The sequence below is a fragment of the Odontomachus brunneus genome, unplaced genomic scaffold (assembly GCF_010583005.1).
Source record: "Odontomachus brunneus isolate Ranch 3 - 2012 unplaced genomic scaffold, Obru_v1 Obru_scaffold_083, whole genome shotgun sequence".
NCBI lineage: Eukaryota > Metazoa > Arthropoda > Insecta > Hymenoptera > Formicidae > Odontomachus > Odontomachus brunneus.
The window spans coordinates 1535814-1546989 of NW_022639533.1; the positions used below are offsets into that span (position 1 = coordinate 1535814).

General features: G+C 32.3%; 2 protein-coding genes across 4 annotated transcripts; both read left to right on the forward strand.

Moving 5' to 3' along the window:
• The first annotated feature begins 48 nt into the window (after window positions 1-48).
• On the forward strand, window positions 49-7249 carry LOC116847798 (mitochondrial amidoxime reducing component 2-like). Its single transcript, XM_032823187.1, has 7 exons — window positions 49-147; window positions 1063-1116; window positions 1632-1970; window positions 4430-4687; window positions 4777-4906; window positions 5972-6189; window positions 6429-7249. The coding sequence occupies exons 3-7, from the start codon at window positions 1765-1767 to the stop codon at window positions 6556-6558; spliced, it is 942 nt and encodes a 313-aa protein (XP_032679078.1). The 5' UTR covers window positions 49-147; window positions 1063-1116; window positions 1632-1764; the 3' UTR covers window positions 6559-7249.
• Window positions 6999-10239, forward strand: LOC116847797 (mitochondrial amidoxime reducing component 2-like). 3 transcript variants are annotated; one of them, XM_032823185.1, is made up of 7 exons: window positions 6999-7147; window positions 7983-8247; window positions 8573-8824; window positions 8912-9050; window positions 9168-9367; window positions 9573-9779; window positions 9878-10239. In XM_032823185.1, exons 2-6 carry the CDS (start codon window positions 8081-8083, stop codon window positions 9742-9744), a joined length of 930 nt encoding a protein of 309 aa, XP_032679076.1. In that variant the 5' UTR covers window positions 6999-7147; window positions 7983-8080; the 3' UTR covers window positions 9745-9779; window positions 9878-10239. The 3 variants fall into 3 exon arrangements, with proteins under 3 accessions (XP_032679076.1, XP_032679077.1, XP_032679075.1); XM_032823186.1 differs by having other exon boundaries at window positions 7006-7147; window positions 7991-8247; XM_032823184.1 differs by lacking the exon at window positions 6999-7147 and adding an exon at window positions 7454-7619.
• Window positions 10240-11176: the final 937 nt, after the last annotated feature.

Below are 11176 nucleotides of genomic sequence, written 5' to 3' on the forward strand. Positions count from 1 at the left end.
TATGTAAACAAGCGACTCTCTGCGGGAGTATTAATTGCGTGACGAGCCGGCTAGGCGCGCACGCGGTCGCAAGCCGGCTCTCGTCGGTGCTGTCGTGTCGTGTAAGTCACGCTGTCGTGTCGTGACGCCTCAACCGAGTTGTCATTGGTATGTCATGCACGTCCATGGACGAGGAGGCGACGTACTTCCCGCTAGCCACTCCCGGGTCATCCTCGACCTGTATATCGATCATACGGTATCTCCGCGGTTCCTTTGCCATTCCAAAAGGTCTCCTGAAAGATTCGCGAGGCAAATCAGGCTCGAATCGTCCCGAGGAAAAGTGCGGAGGAAGTGGGTACAATTTCTCATCGCATTTTGCCACATCACCAAGAACCTTAAGTTGAATTTTCCCCTGCTTCAGCAACTAGCAGCGGAACTCAACTTAAACGTCACATTACATGACATGGACACGAAAGTAGCGAGATTTTCGAGACGCGCGTAAAAGATTCCAAATTATTTGTTAATTTATAGCAGTTTTCTTCTCGCTTTCCTTTCTTCCCATGCTTTATCATTGCCCGATAACCTCGAGACTTTTCCTACCGTGCCTCCGAAAACTTTCGCGCGTTTTCTTAAACATCTTAGGTCAGAGTATCGGAGATCTGCTTTAAATCCGCCATGAATCGTCCACCAGCTACGCTTCACCCTCTTTCCTGAAGAGCCGACATGACAATTTCGCACCAACGATCCAATAAGAGTAAAATTTCGCGACCGAGGACAGCTCTTTCAAGGCGAGTTGGTCGCGACACTTGGCCCTAAATCTTAAAAAAGAAACAAAAATGAATAACAGAAAAAAAAGAGATGATCCAACCGGTTTTTCGAGCGACTTCTATGTCATTCATTTTGCGACTTTAAAATCGTTATAGTCGTAAAATTTACGTTTTTTGCAGAATGGCAGAGAAAAGTTTTGTACAAATCATGTTCTCCCGAGTTTTACGTCATGGATCAAAAATAATTCTCATCGGAAATAGAAAATAAAAAATGTAAAACAAATAGCTAAAAAAAATTAAAATGTTTCGATTTAAGGTTTTATATTAGATTGAAGAGAGAAGATGAGTCGAGGAGGAAACTATATACAAGGTGTCTCAAAATAACTTTCGAAGCTCTCGTAGAAGCATAGTCTAGTATACATCCAGTAAGCAAGAAATCATAAATACAACGTTGCTACAATGATATTGAAGAACCTGTAATATTGTCAAATACGTAATGTTTAATATTGTATCAAACATCATTATGAACATACGTTGACCGCGATTTGGAAGTTTCAATAATGTTGAAACAGGGTTGCTATAACGTTTTAATCGGCAGAAATATTTTTAGGATGTTGATTAATCTCAAATAAATTATTAAAATAACATTTAAAAAATATATTTTTTGTAATGTTTTTAAAACGTTTAAATAACATTCAGAGAAACCATATCAAAATCATATCAAAAATCATAAATACAATATAAATGCAATATTATTAAAAAATGTTCAAACAATGCACATAAAGTCAACGTTTCTAAATGTTAATCCAATGTCTCTTGCTTACTGCGCATGTCTGTGATGTATACAATTTTGTGTACTATGACCTTAAGTCTAGTTATATATAGAGCCTGTAGTCACTCTTCTCAACAACAGACTGGAATCTATAGACTAGACAAAGAAGAATCTACGTGGCTCGAGCCCCAATCTAACAAAACTATATCTAACAGACTAGAAGTTACAAATAAAAGTTATATTACCATGGACCTAATACCAAAGAAGGACGTGAAATCCGAGGAATGGAAGCCAAACAAGGAGGATTCTTTCCCGACTTGGCATAAAGTTGGAAAAGTGAAATCCATGTTTGTGTATCCACTGTTAAAAGGCGTTGCGGAGAGCGTTACATCATGCGGTATTTATTGCAACCAAATATGTGGATATAAAAATAAATTTCCAGTACTAAATCAGTAAGTATGATGTATAATTCACTACTTTAATATGGAGTTTTTGCAATAGCATCTTTGTCTTTTGTCTCTGGTTATTTTACTTAAATTCAGACCTTTCTTTATGACCCTTTCACCAAGATACGTTTCTCAAAAAATCGCAAGTTCGAACGTGTTCGAACACGTCTTAACGTAACGACGGTTAAGCCGGAATTTGCAGTACCGTCTTTCAGATACGGTAACGCTAAAGTACGTTCCGATATTCGCTGCCAGTACTGCGAATATACAACTTGTGTTACGTATCCTATAGATATGAAGTACTAACACTGAATATCGGAACGCACTGTAGCGTTATCGTATCTGAAACACGATATTGCAAAAACTTCCTATTCTCTTGCGGTGACAATTAATTGACGGATTCGTGAAACATAATCGAAACTCCTGTTTGAGATGAACGGAAATATACATGACCTAATTTAATTTAATTTAACCGGCTCTGGGAAATATAAATTAATAATAACAATAGTAAGGACAATAGAAGCCATAAAGCAGACTTTTCTCGCCTTTTACTTATAAACCATTTTAATTTATTCGGTTTTCTATTGTATGGTTAGCTAGCGAACAATGACGTGACGGGTTTTACTTCACACAACGGCGATTGGGAATCGTTATGACCATTCCTTACAGACCATTTTTATAATCGACAACCGCGTGAAAAGGGTCACATTCAATGGTCAAAAAACATCAGAAACGTTCGGAAAATAAATTCTTAATTGATTTATGTAACTGTTGGCGTTTAAAGCCTGTTTTAGTTCTTATTGTCCTTACTATCGTTATTACCTAATTCAGTTTATGCAATATCACAGGATTCTTTCAAGTAAACGAGACAGTATTGAGACTTTTAAATATTCAATCACTAAAAACTTATTTTTGGACAATAACAGCCGCTCAACGATGTTGGTAGCGATTAACAACTGCTTACTGAAATAAAAAATTATTATTCTAGTTAAAATAACACTCTTGCGCTTCTCTCTCTATCTTTTCTTTTATATTTCTCTCTTTTAAGTTTCCGTTCTTTTCTTTTCTATTTTCTTATTAAATATACTATTCTCTATTATGAAATAATTATTTATTATTATAGTAATATTTTGCTCCTTTTCATGAAATAATTGCAGTTTCACGAAATAATTACTATTTATTATTGTAAAATCTTACATAATTTTGATATAACTATTATGTTACTAAAGGTATAGTAACGCGCGGATTCGGGTAGCCCAGTAATTACAAAATACTATAATTTCTAAAGGGTACACCCCAGAGTGTTTAATAAACTCTACTCTATTCTACTATCTCATTGACCAAACATTAATTCTTAGCGATTCGTTTCGTTATTACAAAATGTCAAGTCAAATTTTTAATCAGCAACATGTATATTCGAATTAATCTCATATTCGATTGAAACACAGACAAATGATAGATGTTTACGACTACTAATTGAATCTCTATAATCAATATATACTAAATAGTGGTATTTAACTGTTTAATATCGAAGAATTCCTTAGGCCCGGTTGCATCAATGTTATTTTGGTTTTAAGTGAGACTTAAATATATGTTTGCCTTTATTTATATAGAAAGAAAAATAAAGATAGATATATGTTTAAGTTTTGCTTAAAGCCAAAATAATGTTGGTGTAACCTGGCCTTAGACTAATTGAATTTATATTCCTGTTTCTGAATTGATCGGATTAGATCAGAACTTGGCACGCGTTGCACATTTTAACTAATTTTCTTTCGAGAAGCGCGTTTAAAATTGAAATCGAAAAATAGATACATACTTAATAATTCTTTTAATAATTAATAATTAACACTTTAATGATTAACGCATCTTTAATTTTTCTCCCAGTATATTTTAATAAATTGACGTATTTATATATTTTATTGACATAAAGGTCTCAAGATATTAATTTTACCTATCGATTTCTCTCGTTATTTTACATACAAAAGTATTTACATGAGATAAATCGAAAAATTAACAGTTTACGAGATATTTCATATCTTATACTGAAATTATCAAGATAAAATACGAAATATTTCTAAAAGATATTTATTTTCCATAATTTTATTTAAAGAAATTAAGATGACCTTAAAAACTTTGTAAAAAAAAGAATTACCAAAAAAGGAGAAAAAAACGTCAATTTATAGTCCTTTCTAAATCAAAGTAAATCAATACAACCGAATTAAAATAAAATAACTTATAACAAAAATACTTTGAACTAATACAGTAGAAACGGAAGTAATTAAGACTTCCAAATTATGTGTTGCCCATTCTATATAACGGAAATATATATAATTAGTTTTGGTATTCACACATAAACTATGTCTATTTTATACAATTACATAAAAATATGCAAGATAGTTAGTAGGGAAAGTTCCTCAAGCAAACAACGATAACGAATGTATTAAACCTTTATTTCGTATTATCAGTATGTTTGTAGTGTACGATGAAGTGACCAATGTAATTTATACGAAGAATGAAATACCAAAGTTCAAAACGTTTACAGTCTCGTTCTTGGATAAAAATGCAGTAGCACTAAAAGGACATTCGAATTCCATAGTCTTGATTTTACAACACATCATGGCTGATGGAAATATTAAGACGTGTATGACGTCGTTCTCTAATAAATTTTTAGTTTTTGTACAAGTCTTAGATTGCGGCGACGCAATAGCCGAATGGCTTAGAAAGTATGAGCAGTTAATCATTTTTGCGACATTTCGCGATATTTCACATGTCATCTAAAATGTGCATTTAATATTGATTAATTGCTTTACAGCTACACCAATAACAATCATTTACGCTTGGGATACATATTCAATCTAGAATTACAAAATACAAAGTTAGAAGAAACTACGAATCAATTTAAGAAGTGGAACATGGATAACAAAAGTTATAAGGATTTTATGGTATTAAAATGTTCCGAATGTGAGATGTTCATTCATTAACAACTAGCGATTCGAGTGATCCAAAATAGACTTTCATGATTACCATGGCGTGACAAACTTTACAATCTTTTAGATATATTTATGGAGCCAATATTGAATTTTGATTATATTTACATTATGCAATGATGTGAATTATTTATTATATGGACAAATTTACTATGATTTACTTTCAGATATTCATATTGCATTTCACACATATTATTTTGAGTAAATTCTGATCATTTTTTTTCAAATCTTTCTCCGTTGTGATAATTTTTCTTTTTTTTATCGTCGTTTTATGTGATAAATATAATATGTGATAATAGCGTTTTCGAATGTACTAATTATAACCGATCCGGGGTCCATTAATAACATCATAGCCTTTACTACTCAATTGCAAGGCTTGGCAGAAGCATTTGATTAATTGACTCAAAGTCAGTCAAAAACATTCGAACACGCTGTGTTCCGTATTAATAGCCATTTTTTGAAACCTGTCTGAAATGAGATACTCAAATTTTTATTAAAAGTCAGATCCAAGTTCTTCAGTTGAATTGTGATAAGTGTGATATTTATATCTGTAGTCGCGCCATTTACTTGGAAAACTCTCATCTAACTCTAAATTGAAATCTGAGTATCTTATTTGAAACGCGCCTCAAATAATGACTATTAATACGGATTTATAAGTATCATATAAATTATTCATAAAGGGGGAGAGAGAAAGAAAAAATTCCACATTTACACTTTGCACATGACTAGTAAAGTAGCTGAAAAATTTACGTACAGCTATTGTTTACCTGGGATCTGGTCGGATTTTTCTCATCTTTTCAGTTAACGTCAATCATATAACTCGAGTAAAATTATTGGTAATTAGCTAATCAAGTTAATCATCCAAGTGACACATATTATTTAGGCAATAGCGGTTAGCCGCTAGAATCTACGTTGGTCCAATGTTTTGTGATGCTTGGATACATCTCGTGTGACATAATCCCGATACTAAGACGTTATATTTTTAGTTTAATACACACAACTCGCATTTATTCTTTGCAGATGCCTTTCGAATGTGTTCCGCCTTTAACGTTAATATCGTCTGAAACGTTTGACGAAATAGTCCGCACATGTTCACACGAACAGTTACAACAATTAAGTCCAAATATTGTTATTTCGTCGACTGATGAAAAACCATTCAATGAGAAAAAGTGGCAGAAAATTAGAATCGGTGATCACGTGATCGTCAATAATATCAATAATATCAATCTGAAAGACAGGTAATAAAAATGAATATATACGTTTATCACATATATATAAATCCAGCAGATATTTGAGCGCGCTAACTAACCAGCGATCGCGATCTCATCGGATAGATTTAATTTGTTTAAGACAGATTTCGAATCTTTTATGATGATTTCGAGATATCGCTCCATTGATAGTCTCTGACATATTTATTTATCTGTTATTATTAATATGGTTATTATCTACATAATTTGTGTTTCTTTATTTGATCTAGACCGATATCGCAAATTAACTTGAAAGACACGCCCATAGATATGAAATGGGAATTGGTATTATTGCATTGCGAAGTACTGTTCTCAGGAATTGTAGAAAAAGGCGATGAAGTATTCGCCCTCTATGCCTGAAGATGAAAGTTAGAAAATTTCTTCCAGATGTTTTTATTTTATTTTTTTGATTTCCCGAATTTGTAAATCTGCCATAGACTAACGATCTTCATTGCACCCGGCGTAAACAATAATCGAAATGACGTTATTACAAATTAAAATCTCCAAGACTTAAAAGAACTTTTATTTACCGTGTTGATATTCAAAGATAAATCGCTCGCTTACATACCCGCTTCTTCGTGAGATATGAACAACATGCTCAGAAATAAATAGAAAGCATAATATATCAGGTAAACATGTAGTTCGACCTATTGCTTGCGTCCGTTACACGAGATTTGCGTAGCAGGTAACATTTCGCGGGTGTCAACCGTGTGAATAAATACAAATCGTTGCGATAGAAGAATCGGTCCGATCATAGATCAATTATTTCTTCAGTTTGTTCTAAAAATTTGGTCGATCAAAGAAGGTATAAATCGTAAAATCGCGGAGGAGCCACGTTCGATAAATTAAGAAACGGCATTGTCGGTAGGATATCGCAACTGATATTTCATAAATAAGAAAGTGCGTGAACAAAGCGGCCCAGGTAGCAAAACTTATGACACATCTTAAGGTAGTTTTATCGCTAAATACTGTATTTTCAATGACGCATTAAGAGGAGCACTAATTTGTCAAACAAAATTATTTATTAAACTTACTTATTTCTTAAACAAAATTACACTCGTTCGTATAAGTTTATTTCTTTAAGTGTTAATTTGAAACAAAAATTTTAATAAATATATATACACAATATTATAAATACGAAAAAAACTTATTTTTTTATTTTCCTGATGGATGTTGTATTTGTGTATTTTATCTAATAGTTTATCTAATAGAGATGTATATAAACTATAAAAAGAGAGGTAGATTAGTATTTAAATATGTGTATATACAGAATATCTGATGACATATACAACTCTCGTATACGTGTAGATTAAATCAAACTGAACAAGTATTCCTCTAATATTTTGCGAATAATCACGTAAAATGTTTAGTTATTAATTGAAGAAGATTAGCGATTGATTACGCGAAATATGGTGCAGAATGTAAGTATGATATGCGCCGTGTATTTATACATTAGGTTAAACTGAACAAGAAAGTTCTTTACCAGTTTGCAAATATTCATTTAGATTTTTTAGTTATTAATAAAAAAAGATTGCTGTATCACGCATCATTTGATATGTGACTATTAATCTTGTACACGAAGTGCACAAAGGCAGAAAATCTTTACATATTTTACAGTGCGCCGAAAACCCGAAAAAAAATTTTGTGAATCACTGACTTAAATCAGCATACCGAGAAAACAAACGGGACATTCCTCTTTCAACTCTTTCAAATATCAGAGGAAAAGAACACGTCGCATGATAAACTTTAAAAAAAAACAAGTCTCACAATAAATAATTATTCAGAATTTCAGGTTTTCTAGCAATTGTAAATTCCTGCATCCTGTCTCTGTGAAAGCGATATAATTTAGAGAACCTAGAATATCTAACGTGGCAATATATCGATGTATCCAATAATCAACACATTTGAAGAACACAAAAGTAATTGGATCGAAATCGGTCAAGTCAAAAAACTACAAGTATATCCATTGACATCGTGCCATCCTATAAATGCTAAAGAAATTATGATTGGCTACAATGGAATAACTTTCAATGAAAATCTTTGGGATGAGTGAGTCGCGATGCACAATTATTTGACTTTCTTGAGTTTAAATGCTTGCCCATTTTGCGCTCGCACGAATAACAATAGGTCTGTTCCTTTTAGCTGAATGCTAAGTCGCACCTTTTGCCTTTAGAATGAAACAAACACATAATCAAGCATTGATGGGAGAGTTTCTTCTTCCAGTGCAGTACTAGTTCAGCTGAAAAGAACACGACTTATATCGCTGAAATCGTTGCAAAAACGTTGAACTCTCGCATAACTCACTAGTCAATTATACGCGAATGTGTGTTGCACCGGCAAAAATAATATAAGAATTTTTATTTCACGCTGTTAGAATGTTCGTAATATATAATAACACGAGTAAATGCGTCTACAATAACAATGCTACCTATTTATCGAAAATAACAGTGAAATATGTAGAAAATGACAAATTGGAGTTATCAAAATTCGAATTGAAGTTAACTCTGAACCTGAATAAAATACAACAAAACGAACAAGTAATATGCACACAGTTGATAAATAGTAAATACATAAGGAAAAAGATGTACTACGATTGCGGCGATGGCGCCGCCGATTGGTTAGATCAGTGTGTATCAAATAATATCTGATATTCCGCAATAGTTTGTTTTACCCACAAGAAGAATCTAATATGCGCAAACGAACTGATTTACAGATATCTAAAAAATACATCTGAGAATTACTGTCCAAAAAATGTACGTTTAGGATTTTCGCACCCACTCGCAATTACCTTGAAATTAGAGGACTATATTCAATGGTTATACATGCCGGAATATGACGAGATAAAAAGACAGGTATTGAAATGTCTCGAGTTGTAACATTTAATCAGTATAAACGGATTAGCATAAATGGACCGAATAGTCTTGTTAATTCTTTCAAATCCAAATCAATATTTACCTGTTTTTTTTCAGAATTTGCCAATCTCACCATCTTGTAAGGTGATGTCACAAGAATCCTTCTTAGAGGTAAAGAAAAATTTGAAGGACTACATCGAAATGAGCGACTTTAGTCCGAATATTATTATCACAACCAAGATTCCTTTCAAGGAGGACGAAATGGATTTGTTTAAGATAGGGGACTCGGTTATAAAGACTATTAGACCACGTCTGAAGTAATTGCATGCATTACCTTATTTGCATAATTTACTCGCGTTTCTCTACTTTTCGAATTAACCCATTATATTAGTACAAGTCAAAAGTATTTTTTACGGAATGAAAGAAAATCTCCACGTAATACCAAGCATCACGATTAAGAAAGAAAATCCTAATTAAATATTTGTAATACATATTTATATTTTTCTTTTTTGTCTGATGTAGATCCAGAAATGAAGCAATATTTCATGTCCCCACAGACATGAGAGTACATTTGTTATCACTACATTGCGAAACATTCATACCAGGAATAGTAAAAGTTGCAGATAAGGTATACACGGCATATCCGGACGAAGTGCTTCGGAATAAATGGTCCTCCACTGGCAACAGTATATGACTCAACGCGAAAAAATTAAAGAAATTAAATAGAAGGTTTTTTAATATATAATTTCAATAGATTTTAGATATAAGAATCATCGATTATATCTTATCAAATCATATTAATAAGTACGTTCTTAAACGGTTTGCAGGTTTTTCAATGAAATTGTAGCGCCCCAGTTTGTCATAATTGTAAGTGACAGTAAACGATATAAGAATATTGATATTTTATAATAAATATAATATAATGTGTAATAAATATATATATATAATAACGTGTAATAAATATAATATAACTTTCTTGTAACTTCCATTGCAATTGCAATGTCGGATATTCTATATGTTAACATTTAGGTACCTATCATAACGAGTTACTGTCTTAACGTAGACTTGCAAGTATTGACTCATAATCGTAATTATATCAACTGTAAATTTTAAGAAACGTTCAAACAAGTGTACACAGTTAATGGTAAATTTGTTAGATTTTCAATAAAGTATTGTAACTAATAGTCAATAATTGTAATTAATTGTCAATAATAAATCATCTGCAGAGCAATGGTCTTGTATCTCGTCACACATTTAGAGTCGGGGTGAATTATAATTGAAACCTCATCATCAGTGAAATACGGAAAGCTAACCCGAGTTAAAATTTGAGTTCCACATTAACTCTGCAAATTCTGTCACACTTAAAAAATCGATGAAGAATCCAGAAATGTAACATTACGAACTACTCTTGATAGTATATGAAAATTGAATGTTTAAAAAACTTTATTATCGTGCCGCTATAATAATTGATCTGATTGAATTGTAACTAAACTTAATCGATTCTTCGGCGTTCAATTGTATAAAACTATCTTTCTATTTTACTTACATGATTTATAAGCGAAGATATTCTAGCACAAAGCCTGAAACAAGCCAAGTTCTCAAAAACATTGGTCCGTATTCTAAATTCTCTAAAAGTGACTCATATCCAATCAGAAAGCCACTTTTAAAGACTCATTTATCGTTAAAAGAGAACTCAGAATACGGGTCATTATCTTCGTTATCGTCGTTCTAGTCAAAGACTGACGAGATATCCAAAGATAATTCAAGAGTAATGACAATACCGACCTTCTTAACTACACCGAAGATAATAAGAACTTTTTTATCATACATATTTCAGAATTACCAACAATATGGAAATCTGTGTCGTTACAATAAAATCTGTTAAAAACAAAGAAATAATTAGTGTCATGTAATAAAAAGACTCTAAGATCGGTATTCATAATCGAATCTTATTTCAAGACCGTCTTAAGTAATGTCTTAAGATGCGAATATGGCTCTGTGATTGGTTCATAACATCTTAAGACAGTACTTAAGATGATCTTAAATATAAGATCTAATTATGAATACTGGCCTAAGATAGAAAAATCTCCAAGTACAATATATCAAAAGTGACATGACTCATGTTT

What these genes read in the sequence shown, in the direction of transcription:
- LOC116847798 (XM_032823187.1), top strand. Translation starts at nt 1,765, where the DNA reads ATGGACCTAATACCAAAGAAGGACGTGAAATCCGAGGAATGGAAGCCA. An exon ending in AAATTTCCAGTACTAAATCA is followed by an intron (nt 1,971 to 4,429) that starts GTAAGTATGATG and finishes TCGTATTATCAG; the next exon opens with TATGTTTGTAGTGTACGATG. An exon ending in ATAGCCGAATGGCTTAGAAA is followed by an intron (nt 4,688 to 4,776) that starts GTATGAGCAGTT and finishes ATTGCTTTACAG; the next exon opens with CTACACCAATAACAATCATT.
- LOC116847797 (XM_032823185.1), top strand. Translation starts at nt 8,081, where the DNA reads ATGTATCCAATAATCAACACATTTGAAGAACACAAAAGTAATTGGATC. An exon ending in AATGAAAATCTTTGGGATGA is followed by an intron (nt 8,248 to 8,572) that starts GTGAGTCGCGAT and finishes TCACGCTGTTAG; the next exon opens with AATGTTCGTAATATATAATA. An exon ending in ACTATTAGACCACGTCTGAA is followed by an intron (nt 9,368 to 9,572) that starts GTAATTGCATGC and finishes TGTCTGATGTAG; the next exon opens with ATCCAGAAATGAAGCAATAT.